The 22104-nt window shown below is 34.5% G+C and overlaps 1 protein-coding gene across 3 annotated transcripts; it reads right to left on the bottom strand.

Annotated features, from left to right (window-relative positions):
• Positions 1–24: 24 nt before the first annotated feature.
• Positions 25–20986, bottom strand: LOC120628626 (carboxypeptidase M). Of its 3 annotated transcripts, none has more exons than XM_039897093.1 (12): positions 20821–20986; positions 11686–11788; positions 10598–10762; positions 9815–9948; positions 8878–9014; positions 7580–7767; positions 7251–7280; positions 6716–6892; positions 5893–6011; positions 4458–4634; positions 4177–4269; positions 25–1144 (listed from the first exon to the last, which is right to left on the bottom strand). In XM_039897093.1, exons 2-12 carry the CDS (start codon positions 11786–11788, stop codon positions 1019–1021), a joined length of 1449 nt encoding a protein of 482 aa, XP_039753027.1. In that variant the 5' UTR covers positions 20821–20986; the 3' UTR covers positions 25–1018. The 3 variants fall into 3 exon arrangements, with proteins under 3 accessions (XP_039753027.1, XP_039753029.1, XP_039753028.1); XM_039897094.1 differs by lacking the exon at positions 25–1144 and adding an exon at positions 3456–3792; XM_039897095.1 differs by lacking the exon at positions 7251–7280.
• Positions 20987–22104: the final 1118 nt, after the last annotated feature.

Genomic DNA, 22104 nt, shown 5'->3' with positions numbered 1-22104 from the left:
TTAAATAATCTAAATAAAAAAGCCAGTCACATTAATCAAATAAATTTAAATGCAGAAGAGTTAGGACTTACGTCTATTCGGTAGGTACATATTGGTGTAATAACTTAGTGATGGTGATACATTAGGCCTTAATAACTAATTGGACAGGATTACTTATTTTGAATTGAAATCTTCCGTTACTTTCTAACTGAAAAGAAAGACACAAATGTACGGAACATAAATCAGTACTATGGTAGTCACTACAAACCGACAGACTTGTCGTTTCATATTTTTTTTTTTATAAAGTAGATCTACATGAAAAAAATGATTATTAGAATTTTTTAAATTTTCGAAAAAAAAATTAAAGCAGTTATTGAGGGTGTTTGTGTCCTAATACGCCCAGGAATTATTGAGTATTACAAATAATGGTTCGTACACTAGTGACAATTCAATACCGGATAACCTTCGTTATCAGAGCCAACAGGGGTTTTAGTTGGTACTATTGTTTCCATATACCAACAAAAACCCCTGTTGGCTCTGGCCGCTCTGACATTGCCATAAAAATATTATTGTCATACATTTTATGTTTTAAATCGTAGAACAAATAATAGTGCAATTATCTGCAGATAGCTTTTGTCTGGAAACTTGGCTGTCTAGGACCACCTTAATTATCGCTCGTTAAATTTTATTAGCGCAGCACCAACAATGATTAAAAAGGGATTCATAATCCTGTCTAAGCTATACTTAGTAATGCGAAGGAGCAAATTTAAGTTATGAAACTATATATTTATCTTGAAAAATTCAGCTAAGCTATCAAAATGAATGTGACTGGTGGATCACTACGCATCGCTCGGTACATCGACTATAAAAAAAGTTGATCAATTGTACCCTATTCCACTAGAGTTCAAGCTACACAAAAAAGGGAACCTGGTTATAAAATCCACATCCTAGCGAATTTCTGATGCAAAGGCAGCCTAGTAATCAAATCCTATTTATAGGTTATTTCTATAACATTTCTCTAATAAATATTTGCGTGCAGCTATCCTAATAAATTAGAGACAAAACTGTTAAAAGAGTTTGTTAGTGTGGAGAAGATGCCGGCGGGTGCGGGCGGCGGTCGCGGCGGCAGCTGCACCGGCCGGTAGTATGGGCCGCCGTCGATACGCTGTTAATTCAAACATTTGAATCATTTTCGCACGTTCAAAATAAATATGTATATAAAATCCATTTTTTCAACCTGTTTTTTAAAATATTAAGTTTACAAAAAACTTTGTCTCTTATAAGCACCAGATTACAAAATTTAAATGTGTCATTGATCAGTACCTGTAATTTTTTTATAAACATCAGAAGTGGTATTTACGAAATATTCTTTATGATTTTATTATTTTAAAACATATTTTACACTAAAGGTAAGTAACGCACAGATTGTTAAACAAATGTCATATTATAAGACAGGTTAAAAAAAGTGGACTTTTGCAATAAGCTAATATTTTCAACAGGAAGCATTTAAAAATTAAACCATATGATGACACTTCCTTAGCTAATTTGTACTTAATTAAACATTGTAAATTTTATTATCTCCTCTAAATCGCGTATACATGTAGTTTTTAAATGCTTCAGCTATTTTGGATAATATTTGTTCGCAAATATAACAGTGTTGCGATATAAAAAAATATATATTATCAAACCTGAGATACACAATTACAGAAATCATAAAAATATCGTCTGATCTTGAAGCCATTTATCGTTTTTAATAATGATTAATTAGTATTTCGTAAATGCATCATCAGTCTGTAGCGTTAGTATCTAAACACCGACATCCATCTGTTCCAATGTGATCTAGAGGGCTTAATGAGCTTAGTTAATTTGCTTTTTCAATGATAAAAGTTCGTCTCAATCACACCAGTGCATGCAATCAAGCATGATGCGCGCTCAAAATTACATTCTATAACATTGTTATCAAAATGTCCTTTTTTATATGTACATATATATAAAAAAAAACACTTAGTGTTGTATGGTTTTATATCTATAGATTAATCATTTAGCATTCTAAATAATGGACACACTTGTGAGATAAGCGCTTCTTTTAACAATCGTGCGACTATAATTATGTATCTTAGGTTCTAAATGCCAATGCGTAATAAAGCAATATTTTGGAAACTAATGTTGGCTACTTATAAAATAATAATGAACTAGTGATAATTTACAAATGAGTATTAATCAAAATAAAACTATAAAAAAAACAATATATACATACACCTTCCACAATACACAACATAAAACCAGACAAAGAAACCATGATCATTTTAGGAAAGCATTCAAAAATATTAACACTTCTACTACTTCATTAAAAATCATGCTTTTCGATATTTCCAATAATAAATCTAATTTTATTTATTATGCATGCATTACTAGACGGAATGATTATTTATTGATATAGCATGCAGTAATAGATACATTGACTTACCTCGCTTTAGAGTAGGAACAATAGTTAATATGTATAGGTACCTATTATTGGTAATAAAACACATTTTCGTTAGCTGAGAATATGAGGATTTTATAATATTACTATAATAAAAAACTGTTAGACGAGACGAAATATAAATTTTCTGGATTTAATATATTTCAACAATTTATTTTATATCTATTATAGATTTATAGATTTATATTATTCCAGGAAAACATTACGATCGAAATCAGTTCTTTATAATGATCAATAAAGTTTTTGTAAACATCCCTCCCAAAAATGGTAACAGTTACGAATACGGATATTATGAGCCCATTTAGATTGTAAATTTTTAATAACGAAAGGTCAAACAAAACATTATAGTGCCAATTCCGTTATATACTAATTTCGACAATATTGGATTCACAGGTCTAAAAGTTGTGCTGGTTAACATTGTCCCCTTGAAAAATAATAGCAATTTATTAAATAAATTTAAATCTCTACACTCAACATATCAAATGTTGAGTGTAGAGATTTATTTATAACATAATTGGCACCATTTTCCCCTTGACTTGACGTGTGTAGTTTTGAGAAAGCATTTACAAGTTCAAACTCTTAATAAAAAACAAAAAAATATTTCTGGTAAATGCTGATATGCATATTTACCTAATAACTTGACTTATGCAATAGGTGCATAATTTTATGTGATAATTATTCATATATATTTCTATATACATTCTAGATACCTATATCATGCATCAGGCAAAATAATATTATGTTATAAAATAAAGTATATTTTCTAATCTCACTTTTGCAATTGTTTAGTGCATAGCCCTTTTTAAACTGAGTATTGAGGTTGACTATTCTAAAATTATTAATAATTATTGGCATATTTATCTGTTTTTTTAAAGTATACACTACAATATATTTTTATTGTCATAACATATAATATATACATAAATATAGATTACAAAAACCTTATAAATTAAAACCAATAAAAATAGGATATGTATGTGTACATTAACCTATTATTACCTACTTAGTCATAGATTTAATTTGATGTTTGCTTAAAAAATTTAAGTTAATCATTGAAGAAGGCTGGATTTAAAACATGTAAAGGTGGGTGTGGTAATTTAAAGTTTCTATATAGTAAGAAGTACACTTTAAAAAATATGTAAAATATATTTTAATTACAAGATATACAACAAACAAATAAGTTCCGATTGTAGTTTATGTTATAGATGATAAAAATATGTATCTTTTTAATCTTCAGGAAAAGCAAAAGTCTGGTTTAGGTCCTGCGGTGCAGCGGTGGTGGTGATGACTTTTGTTCGCTTTTTCGCGTCGCCTCGTATTTGCACGTGCCCCTAAAGTGCAACTACATGTACTAAACTATTTATATAAGAGGTACATAATGTTTTAATTAAATTCTACCATAATTGAGGTATTCTCACGTTTAAGTTGATTGCTCGCGATCCCATCCGTATGCAGAGGTGTTTGTGTGATGCCATTACACATACAGACAAAGCTCTATAAATTATGGCTCAGTATATTATATTTTGACAGAGAATGCTGCCTTTTTAAAAATAAGTCTGTACAAAACAAATTTTGCATTTACAGCAATGCTGTTGAAATTATTTTAACTTAAAATGTTCCATTTACGAATAGTCCTTCACCACAATTTCCCATTAATATTTACAAAACAAAAATATTTGGTACAAAAAGTATATGCCAAAATGTAATGAACTCACCTTAGCTGAATGCAATGTAACATTTAGTAAGGTGGGATGGCTGTCTATGACGAAGAACTCAACTTCTTGCGGCAAATACCCTTCTCCAGAAACCTGTAAAGAAGTTAATCATATTTTACGATAACCGTGCGAATCGCTCACTGCCAAAACTTTAGGTTTAGGTTTGACAAACATACTTGGAATTTTGTTTATTATTGCAATTTACTTTTTCCAAACAAAGCAGTAGAAAAATATTTCGTAAAAATGTTAAACATTTCTTCTGATAGTAAAAGATGTCCTACCTCAAGTCTGTATGTTCCTGGTAGCAAGATACGCCAAAATTCGCCATATTTTGTGGTATGGTAGGTGACATCTCTGCCTTTAACGCGCACGGACGCCCTCTCTACCGGGTTACCGTTCTCGTCCATGACAAATCCATGGGCACCGCGATGCGCCTCAGCTAAATACTTTATCAGCGACTGCAACAAGAGATCATCAAATAGGGTGAGGTCGAATAATAATTTATATTTTATAGCATATATATTATTTTTTTTAATTTTCGTTTTCTTAATTTTAATAATTGGTATCCAATTATCATTTTGCGAGATAAATCTCCCACTAAATAAAATAAAAATGGTTCCCAAAGCATTAAATTCTATGGATCTTTTCGGGCTTAGGGATTTTCGGGCGTATTCCAAACATAACAAGGTTTCCCGGATTTATATTTCCGATTAGGTCCGCTTCGAGGTTTTTTTTTGTAATCACCGCACCGGCTGTTCAGCACCGATTGATGACTATTTGCAGACATTCCGGCAACGTAGGCTGTTGCCGGAATCTAGGTCAAAAACGAGATTTGCTCCATGTATTCCTTTGTTACATTCTTTTGATAATCTATTTCATTTATATATTAGGCGTACATAAAATTGTAGATATTTTTCTACTAACAAGAGATAACAATTATCTTCTGATCTGATAATATAATAATCGAATGGCATGTATAAACATTAGCCTTCAATCTTGTTTTTGTACAGTACATTTTCGAACATTCTTAGTGTCAAACACAAAAGCCACGCAATGATTTATTTGTATCCAACTTTCCCATTAGTCATTATATTGTTTTCTGGTGCGGTATTAATTGAAAGTGCAGTCATAAATCCAAAAGTGTCAATAGCAGTACTCAATTCGCAAGCTGTAATTGGAAGCATAAATTTCACAGAGATAGATAATGGTATACGTGTTCAAGGAATATTGACTGGCTTGAAACCTGGACTGTACGGATTCCATATCCACGAGTTAGGAGATACGACAACGTGCGACACAACGGGACCACACTTCGACCCCCCTGGGAGACTTCATGGTGGTAGAGATCACCAAGTGCGACACGTTGGTGATTTCGGAAATGTAATGTTTGTCGGAATTGAAAATAGCCCAGCAGCTGTTGCCGCAGTTGATTTCGAAGACGCACTTATTTCATTCAGTGGCCAGAACAATATACTGGGACGTGCTTTAGTGCTGCACGGAAATGAAGACGACCTGGGTTTAGGAAATCATGAATTATCCTCCATTACAGGTAATGCAGGACCCAGAATAGCTTGTGGTGTCATTGGAATTCGGTCCGGTTATTGGAATTCCGGGATTACTACTTACTCTTCTCCTACTATAATTATTTTAGGAATCATATTTCTATTTGTTAAATGAAAATGAAAGCAACAACTTGCCAAATTCATTAATTCTTACTTGTTTGTTGTCTTGCCAATATTTCGGCAGTTCGTGCGCTGGTGGATATTTGCAACAAGAAATTTCCAATGTGATTTCCATACATCCATGCCATAAGTAGTTGTAGTCTTGCATTCCGCCTGTAAATTGTAGATAAAAGTTTTGATAATTAATATCAACTTCATATCTACTAAGTATTTGATGTATTATTAATTTGTTTACTTTGTATCCTAGTTTAAAGACCTCATTATTAAAATCTTATTTAGTAACAAAGATTAGTATCTATTTTATTGTTTTAAGCCGTAACTATTTATCTAAGTAAAAATTATGTGTTGTGAAATTATGTTACCAAGTTTTGTAGTATAAACTGAATGTAATAAATAATATTCTCGTGTTACGTGTTCGGTTCACACTCATCGGAAACTGCTTAAACGATTAAAAAAAAAACGCATTGTAGGTTTCAGAATCGGTCGAAATCTATATGTTCAACTCCAGAATACATTTTTGGGGTGTTGGTTTTTTTTTACGATTTGCATTCCAAAATATTTTAAAAACCCAAAACAAGCGCGGGAGAAGTCGCGGGCAACACCTAGTATGTAATATAACACTTAAAGTGTTGTCTAATCTTACGAAATTCATTTCGCGAGATTAGCGGCTAACATGTTTTTGAGGAGTTCAATTGTAATATAGAACTTCATGGTGGTTAAAAAGTTTGGATATAACTGTTTTTGCTGCTGTAAACTAAGCGCAAGCTTGAAGTTAGCTTGGGGAGCCAAAATTTTTGGAGTTTGAAGAGCCTGCTATTATTTCAATATTTTTTAAATAATAAGTTAGGAACGAGTACCTGTGAGCGGGTACCACGCTGCTCCGTTAGTGATGCCGTTGTCGAATCGCTGTGAGCCAGACTTGCAGGACACGCCGCGGGACATCTTGGCGTGGTTGTTAGAGTAGACCAGTGCAAGATGTCTGAATACGTCGTCGTCAGGTGCGATGGACGGCGTGTGCGCGTAGCTTTGGAAAACTGCGTTCAGGGGATATGCAGAGGAAAGTTGTTGTTAATATGAGATATAAAACTTCTTGAAAGGAGTCAAATGGGGAATCGGGAAATTTGACACGTCCCGATTTCGGTTACGGGGATAGATGAAACCTTGGATGTACAGGAAGAAATGCGGCGGGTCAGACACGCTGTTGCTGTTTTCCTTGCTGCCTTAAAAAGCAGCGGGGGATTAATCAATCGATCGATGCCCTTGTCAAAATTAGACAGATTGTTCCTAGGTACAATCTGTCTAATTTTGTTTATATAAGGATTTCATCATATTGTCGTTTAATTTAAAGTAACTAAAAAACATTACTGTTTAATCAAATTGTTTATACTTAACCCGAACACAATACAGATGACTGGCATATTCCTGATAAGCGTGAAACAAAAAAATACGACTTAATTACGTTTACTAAGTTTCTACACATTATAAAGAAGTCACAGATATCTGTGCAGAAAACACTGCTATACAGCAATATTTTTTTTCTAAACCAATACAAAGATGATATCTCTAACCTCTAGACTCAGTCTTAAAAATAGTGTCATCCTTTGCTACGGGACACGTTGTGAAAAGGTCAGCACTATTTTAGACCTGTCAATTAATTTTGGGTTAGAGATTTGCGAGGGCTTAATGAACCGTCAAGATTAAGGCAGGATGGGTATATTTACTGGCACTAGGAGTGTTGTCAAATGGGTAAGAAGCCACAAGTGCGCCACCGTGCAGCGATCCTGACACCACGAACTGGATCTTACTGATCCACTCCTTAACTGCGTCCGTTTCAGGTTGCGGTTGCTTCGTATTCGCCTTGAAGAAGTCTGGGAAGTTACGGTTGAGGTCGTAACGCCGGGCGTTGTGTCTGTGTATGAAGGTAATATTCAAATTATCTAGCTAAGATAAAAGCATATTATGATGAATAGTAAACTATAATAGGTAGATATATATCGAATTATACTTCTGACATTAGGGGTTATATTATCTTGGTTACAAGTGTATAATAGGAAATCCAAATTCCCGAGGCGTGTGTCAAACAAAAGTGAAAAGGAGAGCTTACATCAGCACGAAAACCCTGCCCCAATTATTTTTGTCTTATTTTCTACACCTACATTGTGTTAAAAGAACGACTATAACAGATGTGTCTGCATCAGAATTGCAGGTGCCTATCTACCATTTTTGTATTTGCGAAACAAAACAGATACCTCAGTACTTATAATTTCAGGTATTGTATTCGGCTCAAACTGTGTCAGTTGTCGCTATTTGTTCCGGTACGCATTAGGTACTATTATAATATGTTACAATAAACTCATTTCACAACTTTTCTATTATTATCATTAATGTTGCCGATCTTATTATCAGTGGTAGATATTTTCTGTGCCTGCTGGTAGTAAAACAGGAATAATCTTTCTGACCTCGTGATACAAAAACTAAATTGACTGTCACCCTTAAAACTTTAGTATGAAATAGGCTTTAAAATTATGTATCTTTTATTGTGCTTAGGAACTTCAAATATTATCGCAAATATATAAAATTTATAAAATTTATTATTTTCAACATGAAGAAAACCTGTCTTGGAATAGAGTCATATAAATAAATAGATACATACACTAGGTACGACAATACACGAATCGCTATCCAGCCCCAAAGTTAGCGTAAGCTTGTTTTATAGGTCCTAAGATAACGCATAAATATTTTTATGAAGAATTAACATAAGTACTTATAATATACAGATAAACATCCAGACACTGAAAAACATTAATGTTCATCAAAAAACATTTGCCAGTTGTGGGATTCGAACTCGCTGTGAGTTCGAACGCAGAAAGCAGAGTCGCTGCCCACTGCGCTAATCGTCCGTCAAATCTACAGACGTACAAAAAAAGTTACCCTTTAGTTCAGACTTTCCATTATGAGGGAGGTTCCTAGGTATAAAAGCCTTAAACCCCTTGAATATTATAAAATGTTAAGTGCATACCTGCCATGAATTGTATCACACTGTCCTTCGCGGGAGATGAGGAAACCATCCGGGTTCATGGACGGCATCAAGTGGATCCTCGTATTGTCTAACAACCATTTTATGTATGAATCCGTGTCATATGCAGTCACCAAGTACTGAAATAGAAAGAGATAAATTTGAAATACTAAGATTACGTTCCTACCGGTGATTCAACAACGCCGTTACTAACACCGTTTATGCGTTCAAAAATCAAATGAATAATCGAAAATGCTAGAGCATTTAAATGTAATGCTTTCAAAACTGAACATGGCGCCTGAATAAATTGCCGTATAATTATTTAGATCCGAGCTGGCTTTAAGATGAGGTTGCGAATTTTAAATATAGTAGTGAACCAACTATCCTAGCTCTTGCAGAATTATATAATACACAAGCTACTTTGCGTGCTGTTTTACTTATTAAAGTCAGTCAACATTGAGGATGGTGTGTTTTTTGAGGACTTGTTTTCATGCCCTCGAAGAGAAGAGGGTTTTTCTGTAAATAAATCAATCGGGCACAATAAAAATTTCTACCGTGTTAATGGCAGATCAGAATACAGCTGCCGCCACCCCTTCTCTTCTTGCGAGAGATGTATAAGGCGACCACGGTCCGAATGTAACGTAGAAAGGGTTGCAGCATTCTCGGTGCTATTATTACCATCTATTGCGATCACCAACCCTTCTGCCCAGCAGTGTGGGGATTATGAGCAAACCCGTCCTTTGGTTTGTTATAAGCTATTAGTAATAAAAATTTAAAAAGTATAGGTACCGAGGGTAGTGTACTGTGCAGAGTAGTTTCAAGATTTTTTTTCATTAAGTTTGGCCATCAAATTAAAACAAATCCTCAATTTCTTGCGAGTTGCGGAAGAAACTTGGTAAGTACCTTGTGTTGTGTTTTTTTTATTCGCTGTCTTACTAACCTGTATAAGATGTAATAACAGTTCGCGACCGACTGCCTCATTTCCGTGTATGTTGGCCACGTATTTGACGTCTGGCTTGCCGATCATATGCTCGTACGGGGACGCTGAGACTACCATCACCCATAAGTCGCGACCTGTGGTTTATTATGACTAGATACCGGTTTGTTGGCATTTTGCATATTTATAGGATCTTTTAATCCGGTATCTAACGATGGCATCTATATTATAACAATATAGGTAGATTTATACTTTATAGGAATAGATAAAGTAAAAGAGTATTAGTTATTAATATATCTTCAAGCTATTTGTACAATATTAATTTACGGTTTTTTAATAGTTTATAGACTAGCGCATGGTTGCCGGGGTGCGAGCTCGGGCGCCCGGAAGGGAAACTCAAGTTGTTATCAACTACGAAACCCATTACATTTTTTTTATACCTACCAGAAGTTTTTTATAAGTTATGACTATTGGAAAACTTTAAATTGACTCGTAAGTATATATCAAGTATATTAGAAGTCTACCAACAGCACATAAATGTAATGCATAGGTTTTCAGAACCCTAGTGCTTTTTTTTTTACCAACCTACGGAAGTGGGATACCAATATACATAATAGTTATTATAAGTATCCGTATCCACCTGTATGCCTGAAAGTTCTTAATGGCCTATGGCCTAAACTCTACCAAAAAATAAGGAGAACATTCTGATAGGAGACCGGTGCCCTGTATAGTGGCAGGTATTGGGTTCATAAATATTTTGTAAATATAATACCTAGTAATAATTACCTTGTACAGACTTGCCAATGGAATACAAGGCAGTGAGAGCCGGGTATCGAGCTGAAACTGCGCGAAGATACCTCGTCATCTCATCGTGATCATGGTATTTGAACTCTAACTCGGGTTCATTTTCACGCGGCTCTACTTCGCCAGTGACCGTTGACACGTTGTCTTCTGTGAAAGCAAAGTTTTGTTTTGTTAAGGATGAAAAACAGATCAAAAGATAGCGCGGGCGCGGTAAACACATTTACATTGCTAGTTGAACAATAAAAAAATTAGAAAAAACCCCAGGCTCTCAATACCCACAGTGCTCATTATTCTACTAGTCAAGCCCATTCATTTCATACCCATATTGAGGGAGTTGCGAAAAATATGTAATCCGCCATTTTATGCGCCACAACAGACACGTCAAACTTATAACACCTCTTAGTTCTTGCGTCTGTACCTATGATAGGCCTACAATCTACATGAATTAAGAAATTTTGAATTAGAATTAGAATTTTGAAACGAACTTTTAAATGTACTTTTTATTTAAAGTACTTTTTGTCGACTAAATAAAAATGTATGTACTTTTTAGACGCAAGCCAGACCTTTGAAATGGGGCTATTCAATGAATTGGCGGGAACGTGCCAATTTTTATATTATTCAGATTCCTGTACTTTTTAATGCGAAGCTTACTTAAAATATACTTACGTATATAAGTTAAGTATATTGTTAAATATACTTAAGTTTTAATTTTTGACAAAATCGATATTATAAAAAACTAAAAATGTGTTAGTAACAATTTTAACCTTACCTAATCTTTGTGAGTAGGTATAGTGCTCTGCCTAAAGTTCGTTCATGGACGTTATTTGTCTAAAACTTGTGTGTTTCAACTGTTTTTTTTAAATTACTTTACCTCCCATGGGAAGGAAGTGAAGTGCCATCCGCCCGCAGTTTAAATGAGAATAATTATCCTCCGAACATAGGGCATTAAAACAATTTAGAGAATATTTTTCGCTAAGTTGATGAGACTAGTTTGTAACTTATCTGTAGTATAAAAACCATGCAAATTTTAGTTTCGTGACCCTACATTAAGGTAACACCTAGGTACTCACCTGCTGGAAAGCTTGCACCAGTTGCAAATTGTCCGTACGTTATTCCAAGAATGGCAAGAAAAAGAAACGCCTTGCGTATATATTTTTTTCTGTACCGGTCCATCTAGAAAAATAAGAAAGATTTCATGTTAGTTTAATATAGTCACCAAATAAATTATTAACTAGCTGACCCGTGCAACTTCGTCTGCACCGCATTTGGTTTAAATATCTTATAAAAACCTAGAAACGAATTGCAGCGCTTGCAGGTCCAGGACCAGTGTTATTCGCGGCCGGGCGGATTTTTCCGTCCGATTTACCCGTCGCAACTTCTATTTATATTTATAAAACTGTTTATTTGGATTAATATCATGATAGGAATGTCAACATCTTAAGATTATACCCTTGTTTTGAAAGAAAAATTATAAAAAAAGCAGTTATTTTTATTAGTTTATTGTGACTTAACCATAACAATTAGAGATATAGCTTCGCAAATATTTTTGTAGATAATCACGATTACTTTATACATGTAGTACATTATTTTTTATGTATAATCAATCATTTTTGCCTCGTACGCCAGTAAAACTCTAAGTCGGTATGACATTTTTAGAAAACATCGTTATATTTCAGCCAATTTACCAAGAAAACCATAGTAAAATATTCACTTAAACCATCCATCCATTCTTACATCCATCCATCCATATATCTATCCTCACAAACTTTCGCATTTATAATATCAGTAGGATGGTACGCATGCATTCGATCGTATTACCATATGCCTTGCTAGTATCTGTGAAGAGTTATGTATCTCCGACAATAATTATCAGATCTTCATTAAAATTAGACAATATATGCTTGTATATTATTATACACTTTTAATTTAAAAAAGAATTATAAAATCAGTTCAAATTTAACGGAGCTATGAAGTACAATTGATAAAAAATTTCATCCCGTTTCCCGGAGGAAACTTATTGTTTATCGGGATAAAACGTATCCTATATGTTGACCCGGAATATCAAATACCACTATACCAATCAGTTTTTGCGTGATGCCTGGACAGAAAGACAGACACACAGACAAAAATTAAATAAAAATCTGTTTTAGACTCAGAATCGATTATAAAGCATCCCCCGATCAAAATTTTCAAAATATATTAAATGTACAGAAATCTTCCAGTTAAAGTTTTATTATAAGTATAGATAGGGCGGTAGGAAATAACTTCAATGATTGAATAAGGTCAATTTGCGACATTAAGGCCAGGTTTCTATTAAAATGTTTTGGCTATTTCAAATAGGCATAAAATAGTTATGAACTTAGATGGATATTAATTTTCGTTTCCTATCTAAACTTTTTTCTTCCACCGCTATAAAGCAGTTATCTCATACCTAGCGACATAAAATGATAACATAATAAGCATAGTTTTGGCAATGGTCTTCTTGTTATAAAATACAACTTTGTTTATTTTATATAATTAAACGGGTTGAGAAAAGATAAAAAGTCCGGACCTTGTCCTAATGAATCGCAGCGCGCCACGATCGACCTTATTATGTTATTCCTATCGACCTTCCCATGTAAAAGTGTATGTTATTGAGTCACGTTACATAATAAGTAAAACTGCAAAGAAAGTTTGTTTGAATATAATATCTCCGTTTCACTTTTGAATGTATAATGTATCTACTATCTTTTTTGTACGGACCATTACCAGTGTAATAGAACCTCTGTGTTACACTTCCTTCTTCCTACAAATCGAATACAGTTATATTAAGACTACTTAGTACAAGTTTCTTAATTCACTATTAATATAGTGATAAGCTGGATATGGGCTGGCGTCTGGATAATTATCAAATTCTACCATGCATTTTGCATTACAATGCACTTAATATTATAAAGATGAACAGAACAGGTTTGTATGTCTGGAACCACCAGTCCGTTGTCCGATCTAAGAAAAACTTTAAGCGTTAGATAGACCGTTCATTGAGCAAATTTGAAGAGTTATGGAATTTCAGAACGACCAATAGTTGAAATGGGTATAAGCGGGTTACACGTATAGTGTAGTAAGTAGGTACTGAAAAAAACAATTAAGTAGGTATAAATACAAAAAACCATTACCTAATGTTATAATCAAGACTTTGTTTCCCACGATCATAATGTACGTGAGGCTTTCTTTTTAAATAGCATAATGGTTCACTGGTCAGTCGAGCCGCAGGGATAACCAAACCGGTCTGTAATTGAAGGTCAGTGGGTCACCGGACTAGCCATAGGCGGTGGGCATGGCGATCGCAGTGCATCAGCCTCTACATCGAAATTATTACGGTTCACTGTCACTGCCTTGTGATGACGATTTTGAAGAGCGTGTTTTGTTTACAAGTGAAAATCCATGCGGGAAAAAGTTCACAATAAAGAATATGAAATTTCAAGTGACACATTTTCTGGTTCTTCAACCGGTCTGTTTTTCTTGGGAAAATAATTTGGGGTTTATTAGGGGATTACAGATTTTTAGTTGGAACGCGCTAGTAAACTCTGGAACCATACGTCAGTTTCTTTTTTATTTGCATATAATAACCCAATTCTCGATGAAGGTTAGATTAATATTACGACTGTTAGGCGCCTAATTAAGGAGTAAAAAGTAGAATACACTATGACGCGACCTTTGGATCGATGCATATAGGGTAGTGTTGCACATGAAACTTTGTGAAATGTGGATGTTTAAAAAGAGCAATCTGCTGAGTTTCTTGCCGGCTCTTCTCGGTATAAACCGTCTTCCAAACCGGTGGTAGTCACTACAAACAGACACACTTGACGTTTCAAAAGTGCTACTAAAGTTGAAATAAATGAATTTTGAAATGGGATATTATCAAAGGTCGCGGGAACCCCCTGGTAGGTATATATTATATAGGTTGCGAGAAACCTGTGGGGTCCACGCCGTGTTTCCGCGACTGCTACTAATAACTTCTTTAAGTTATTTAACGGAACATATATTTTGCAGTAAAAATGTTATTGTTTGGAGCGGTGATAGCGTAGTGGTTAGGACTTGGGCTTCACTTTCAGGAGGCCGAGTTCATACATCAGCAAGTACCTCTAACTTTTCTAAGCTAAATTGCGATAAAAACATTACTTGCTTCAACGGTGAAGGTAAACATCGTAAGAAAACCTGCATGCCTGAGAGTTCTCCATAATGTTCTCAAAGGCGTGGTGGACTACGACCTACAACCCTTCTCATTTTCGGACGAGACCCTTGTCCTGTGTGGGCCGATAATGGGTTGATATGATTGCGATTATTGCCTTATAAATCTACCTAGGTATACAATTAACTGCCAACAATTACGGCGGCATTTTATATGGCATACCTACAGTCTATGTTTCTATTCATACTTCCATTTTATTTTTTCCGATCATGGCGAAAGAATAACTTTACATAAATAACCTTTCATTAAATCACGCGCAAATGTGAACGAATTTAAAGTAATTAGGCACCTTATACCTTGCTGTAGGTACACTAATTAATTAATTATCTATAATTATAAATGTAATAGCGGACCCTGCAGATATCTTCCTGACTGATAAAGCGGCGCAACCTTTCGGGCCCAATTCTGTTTTCAAGCCATCCATTAGAATATACACGTAAAAATTCATCAAAATCGGTCCAGCCGATAAGCTCCCTAAACGTCGGGACCGATTTGGATGAAAATTTGTCGGGATGATATTGTACGGTGACAGACACAGACACGATATTATGATGAAAACAGTTGTCGATTACTCAAGGTTCCTCTCTACTAGTTTTAAAGTATTATGACGTCATAATGTTTTGCTATTATTATGGTTACCTAGCTACTAAACTTGTCTCAGTAAAGAACTACAAAGAGTCGCGCTTTATATACGTAATATCAGTGAATGTAGTACAAAGTGCATTTTCGCTCTTGAATTCATTATAGCGGTTTGTCGCAGTTTTAACTTTCTTTCCGGTGTTTGGCATTGACACGTTAACCTTATTGTGACGAATCTCAATGAACTTTCATTTTCGAAGAGGCAAATTTTTTTTTTTAATGCTATTACTAACTAGGAACCGTTAGTTTATTTTATGTCAGTATAACAATGTTAAGAGTATCTAGGTATCTATGTTATCCATTTTTTAAATCCATATCTAAACTTCTATACTATAAGGAGGAAAGATGTAATTATGTATTTGTATGTGGATAAACTCAAAAAGTTCTCAACCTATTTTAAAAGAATTTTGACTAGGGAACATTTTCAGCGAATAACATCTATATTTTATGTAAGGAGGTAAAAATAAGACTTCGGCCATGAAATTTAATTTGTAAAGTAAGCCATTTGAAAAATACCTTCCTACCTGGCTCCGTTTTACAAATAATATGTCTTTATCACAGATGTTGGTCTTTGGACTATTGAATAAAAGTTAACGGTGACTTATTATGAATAATTTTTAATAACGCATTTTATGTCGAAAATTCTGTTATTATTCGTCGGCAAAGAATATTTATTCCTTATCACACCCACCTTTTAAAGAATGTTTTTGAATGCATAGTATAAGAGATACAAAAATGAAATTAATTTCGGATTAATCTATGGCGCAGTGTTTGCGCTATCGAGTGTTAAGCTTGACTACGTCTTTTGGAGGAAAAAAAATTGTCATACATAATTTTATCAAAACTTTAACCGTTTTCGCAGCGAAAGCTCTTAAAAGGAGAAAAAATAATCAAAATCGGGGGGATTTTGGAACATTCTTCATTTGTGCTATGCTCCTATTAGTCTTAGCGTAGTGATTTTACGAGTATATAGCCTATAGCCTTCCTCGATAAATGGGCCATCCAACACTGAAATAATATTTCTAATCGGACCTGAGATCATCGCGTTCAAGTAATCTTGTTTGATAACTTGAACGCACAAACTCTTTCGCTTTATATTAGAATAAGATTTGTACATATGTTGTTTACCTACGTAATTTATTTATATAAGGTTTATTATTTTTTTATAAGATAAGTGAAAATATAATTTTTATTAATACATAACTATAACCTAAAATAAACTATTTAAAAACTAAATAAAATCTAAAACGTCCTCGAAACCACCGCAGCGAGGCACAGTTCCTAAGATGCTGGCAGCATTGCCCCTCTGGATGGCCAAACTAAATCGTTGGCCAAGGTAACTGCCCGCTCTAGGATCACCGGTAGACTCGATAACCCTTTTCGATAATTCTTTGAAAAGGGCTCTTGCCTCCGGACCCCACGGTCCCAAAGTCTCTACACCAAAAGGCACAAAAATGAAGCTGCTATCCAGGATTTCATATTTACGCCTCTTGGCCTGCTCGGCACTGGAAGCAGCCGCACCTACCATTGACGAAGTGGCCTGGATGTGTGATGCAGCTAGGGTATCAACACAAGTTGCATCCCACAGAAGTGAACTTCCAAGCCTCCAAGGTATGAGCGTCATACCATCAGGTCTCTTGCCATCGCTCCGCGCCAAACCAATAGGTTCTAATACAGCTGGTACGTGAGCGGTAGCTAGAGAACGTCTATTATTATAAGATTAATTTATTTTATTTATCAAAGGATCAGTGTTGACCTAATTTACTCATAGAAAAAAACTAGTTACTTAGTTACATCCTACGGAATAAATTTATAACGTCTTCATAATGATTAAATTAACGTTCCTAGGAAATAGTAATTAGCCAACGAAACGAAAGGAACTTATGAAGCACATGCGTGTTAATAATTATTGTTGTGCTTAAAGCATTAAGTTGTTTGTGTACCAATAAGAGCATTTGTTATTATGTAATACGGTATAGCTCCATCGCTCAAATAGTTTACACGCCGACGCTGATCATGCTGAAAGGCAGCGTCGCGTCGCTTCGCGCGTCGGTTACTTCAAAGACTGGGTACGACACTCGCAGTAGTTCCTATATTTGTGCGTGGCCTTGAAACTGAAATATACTATTGTGTAAAAACATAGTAATAATATAAGTGGTTCTAAATAAGTGATTAAATAATGGTGATTTTTTTTATTTTCAAAAAATAATTTTAAAATATTCTAGGAGTGTACTGCAAACTATTTGAGCGAATGCATTATGAAACATACAGAAAAACCTATCTTAAACTTATTTTTGTTAGGTAACGTAGCCTTGAAAGGGGGTTCAAAACTGATCGGGCTGCTTATACCGATCCAAATAAATTGTAAGAACAACCAATGCCCATTGCTATACTTTTATTATGAATGCTACAGTGTCTGTTCGCGGGTTCATATATACATTTCTAAAATCGATCGTGCGGTATATAATCTTTCTGGAGAGTGGAGAAAATTTTATTAAAATTCTGTTAAGGCTCAAAAAATGGCTAAACAGAATTTAATAATCTACCTACCCATATATAAACCCAAAAATAACGAAGATATCGATAATTAGTTTATTTTTCAAATTTTTACAGTTTTAACAAGATTTTAAGTTTGGAACGTTCTTTTAGATGTAGTAGTACTACACCTGTATCAGAAGACTCTGCTCTGCTCTGTGTGGAGTGTGTGTGTGTGTGTGGGTGTGTGTGCGTGTGTGCGTGGGTGTGTGTGCGTGTGTGTGTGTGGGTATGTGTGTGTGTGTGTACGTGTGTGAAACTATTTCTACTATTTAACAAAAGCACTGCCTACCCTAAAATGTTTGTATAACTCGTATAAAAGGATTTTTTTTGCTCTTTTATGCAATTTTTCTGCTGTATTCATACCCTGGTAAGAAACCAAGTGCACACCACTGACCGCATCACAACAATGCTGCTTAGCGGCAGAAATAAGCATGGCCTAATTCTTCCCCGGACGAGCTCTGTCACAAAAAGCTCTGCTGGATGGAGAATTATATAAAGTAGGGATTTGTTATCTTATGGCGTCTGTTTTTACAGCTAAATCACATAACCAATATTTTTGATTTGGAACATAGGTAGTTTTAGTTTACCCTTGGGGTCGATGGCCATCGGTTATTTTCGACCGCCGTAAAATATTTTTAGTCCTAATAAAAGTACAAATACGCTCATAAATTATTTACCGTTAAGACTGTAAAATTTTAAACTAGTGACACTTTAAATCAATGATAGCAAACAAATTTGCCCAAATGTAAAAAAAAAATAACTATAACAACACGCCCCCCCTCGTAGGCAAAAAGTTCTACTGTTTTAGTAAAATAATACGCATTAATATTTCATACTAGCTGTTGCCCGCGACTTCGTCTGCGTTTGATTTTGTTTTTTGATGTGGCATTCAATTTAGTTGTAGTCCTCTTTCATCAGGTCTACACGAAGTTTGGGCAAAATTAAAAACATATTATAGCCTCTATAGTACAAAAATAATTATTTAAATCGGTTATAATTTGTGGGAGTTATGGTGTAAAATCGTCAAACACTTTCATCCCCTCTCCAAAAGGAACCGACCTTAGTGTCGAAATAAAAAGTATCCTGTATTACTTCTAACACTTCCAAAAATATGTGTACAAGTTTAATGAGAATCGGTTAAGTAGTTTTGTGTGAAGCGTAACAAACAAACTTACATTGACATTTATGATATTAGTATGGATAGGGATTTATAGTCCAAAATAATGTCTTAATTAAAATGTCTTAGTTATAGGTAAACAGAGTTTGTGATAAAACTAAGCAAGAAATGAATATTTTCTACACACAGATTTAAGAACAGATATGTTCTTAATTCAATGTTTCTGCAACATTTTTAAGTAAGTTGATGTTAAATTAGTTATTATGCCAGTAACTAGACCTGCAGAGAGTTTTTGATATTCCGAATTCCGTAAAACATAAGAATTTTCCCTCGGTGCCTATGCAAACTCCAGAAATACCCAGTGGTGAGCGCCCCGACGGGACAGTTTGGGAATTTTTTGATTTACTGTGGTCTGGTCTGATGGCTTCGGCCGTAGCTGGTGGTAAATATCGGTAAGTAACCACACAGATAAAGACGAGCCGCCACAGATTTTCGTTATTTGACGAATAACGAAAATCTGCAGCCTCGTTTATGTTATTTGAAATATAAATTAATTAAGAAATACCAAAATCTTGCCGATGATGGACAGGTATTCAAAAGAGAGTAATGTCTACAAAAATGCGTTTCATATTCCGCTACGTGACGATCAAGCACACTTACTTTACGTTCAGTGAAAGTTTCGATTTTTATATACCTACAGTTTTATGTTAGGAATATGATATAGTATTATGATAGTATCAGCTAAGGCTTCAAATGATATTGTTGCATTGTTATTGGATATTTGCCGATATTCACATTTGGGGTTTTCCAGCTTTAATAATAAATACCTAATCGATAATTATTGTTTACCTAAATATTTTCCTTAAGAAGTTACGTAAGCACTTACATAGTAATTTATAGAAAAAGAGGTTTTAATTCATACTGTAGGTACGTAGTAGGCAATTGTATATTTATACTTATTTAGCATCAAAGATTTACTTTGTTTTTTTAATAAAGATAAGTACCAAACTGAGAGGTCATCAGTAGACCTTTCAGCCTCTTAAGAGTAGAAGCTTACTAGCTTATAATAGTAAATAATAATTAAAGAGATTTTCCTTTAACGTACACTTCCAATAGTTTTAAGTTTGTAAGCGCTGTTTGGATAAAAAAATTAAAGTCGAATATAATAAAACACTTCAATGCGAATGCTTTTTTTATGTCCAATAGGTTAAGAATATCATATTGTTAGGCTCTTTTAAGTAATTCAAATAAAGTTTTTTAGTTAGGATGGTAAAAAATATGTACCTAGATCGTACATAAATATAGGTACCTACATTTCAACTTATTATTATATTTATAATATGTATTATTGGATCTTTTATATGCTTATTATGAACTGAGTTCGTTTTCATTCATTAATATTCAGAAACCTAATGAATGAAAACCGACTTAAATATTCCATCGTAGAAAGAAATGCTTTTGCATGGATTGAATAAAAATAACATATTTATGACTGAATTTAAATGAAAATGCAAGATATAACTTAACAAATTAAACTTATCGGGACATTAATAGATATTAAACTGCTAAAAACTGTGTCGTTTATCGAGTTCTAGCTGAATAGTTAGGATACATTCTAAAAAGATTTAACAAATTTATTATAAATATTCGGCCCATCAATCTTTAAAACTTTAAACTTACCGTTAACTTAAAGGCTCCCGACTGGTAAGAAACAATTAAAAACTTTTTGTATTCATTTAAAGTTTACACCTATTCCAGTAACATGTAAAAAAAATGCGATCGCGTAAATATCGTAAGTTACGAATACGCACAGAAAAACGAGGACTGCTATGGTCCTTGTTGGCGAACGAACGAAACTCGACTGTCAGCAGAGCCGCGAAGTCGAACTGGGCTGCTGCTAACCATGAGCATGACAACATCTGCGTCATCCAACCCGCCACACGACCGTAAAGTGCTTTCTCTCAAAACAATGCATCTAAAACTACTTCTAATTCCAAGGAATAAGGTTTATTTCGTTAACAGAGAAACTCTGAGAAATCTTTTATACCGCATTTTCTCCTCTATAGCTCTCAATATAGAAGTTACTTTGCAAAACTTGCTTGTGGACCCTTGAGATGACGTAGCAATCCCGCGTTACGTCTCATCTGGCACTTTTCCCGCGGATAGAATTTCTTTCACGAATGCTCGACATTTAATATGAGAAAATTCTAAGTGAAACTTAATAAGTAAATAGGTACATCGTCGTTCATTGCCCTCAGAGCCTTTAAATGTCGATTTTGTACACCTACTCGGGCCTTATTTATTTCAACGTGGCAGAACTTCGGAATAGTTACGCAGTGCGGACTTAACTTTCAAATGTTAGAACATGAGAAACACCTCATAACGATTCCGATGTTATGCCACTTTTTATTTACAAGGCCGCCCAGAGTTCAATCCTGAGTAAGATGCTAACTATTAATGTCTCCGTTGATCGCTCATAATATAATTATTATATTATAATAGCAGCTATGCTCATCTATGGACTGATTTGGAGTTATGTTATCTCCGCTAACACATAAAGTAGGTACAGTATAATAAAAGACATTGCAAAAGTGCTCATATTAGACCTACTTGAAAGAAATAAGTTTTGAACTTTGAATTTTATTTATGGATTCAGTGTAAGATGTGTGTAAGTGCGGCTTGGATGAGGATACTGTGTATCTTTATACCTACGAGTAACTATTATAACTGTCCTCATCCTCTTCAAGACGTTCTTCCCCCTAAACTCCCTATGCCAGCAACTCTAGTTCTTCTACGGATCTTCTCATAATGGAACACGAAGAGATACCCCGAGCACAGCTCTCCGCATCGCTCGCTATCGCCAGCCTGCATAGTAAGAATTCTTGCACATTTCAAAGCCGTAAGGCATCACACCGTTGAAGCAAATTACGTTGGTTTTTAGGATGACATAAAAAATTACGAATA

This window comes from Pararge aegeria, chromosome 13, assembly GCF_905163445.1.
Source record: "Pararge aegeria chromosome 13, ilParAegt1.1, whole genome shotgun sequence".
NCBI lineage: Eukaryota > Metazoa > Arthropoda > Insecta > Lepidoptera > Nymphalidae > Pararge > Pararge aegeria.
This window is presented reverse-complemented; position numbering and strand designations above follow the sequence as displayed.

Excerpts from the sequence above, each read along its gene's own strand:
- LOC120628626 (XM_039897093.1), bottom strand. The coding sequence starts at position 11,788 with ATGGACCGGTACAGAAAAAAATATATACGCAAGGCGTTTCTTTTTCTT. Across the intron at positions 7,768-8,877 it reads TGTGATACAATTCATGGCAG|ACACAACGCCCGGCGTTACG; the intron begins GTATGCACTTAA and ends CTTCATACACAG. Across the intron at positions 1,145-4,176 it reads TTACATTGCATTCAGCTAAG|CGTATCGACGGCGGCCCATA; the intron begins GTGAGTTCATTA and ends TTGAATTAACAG.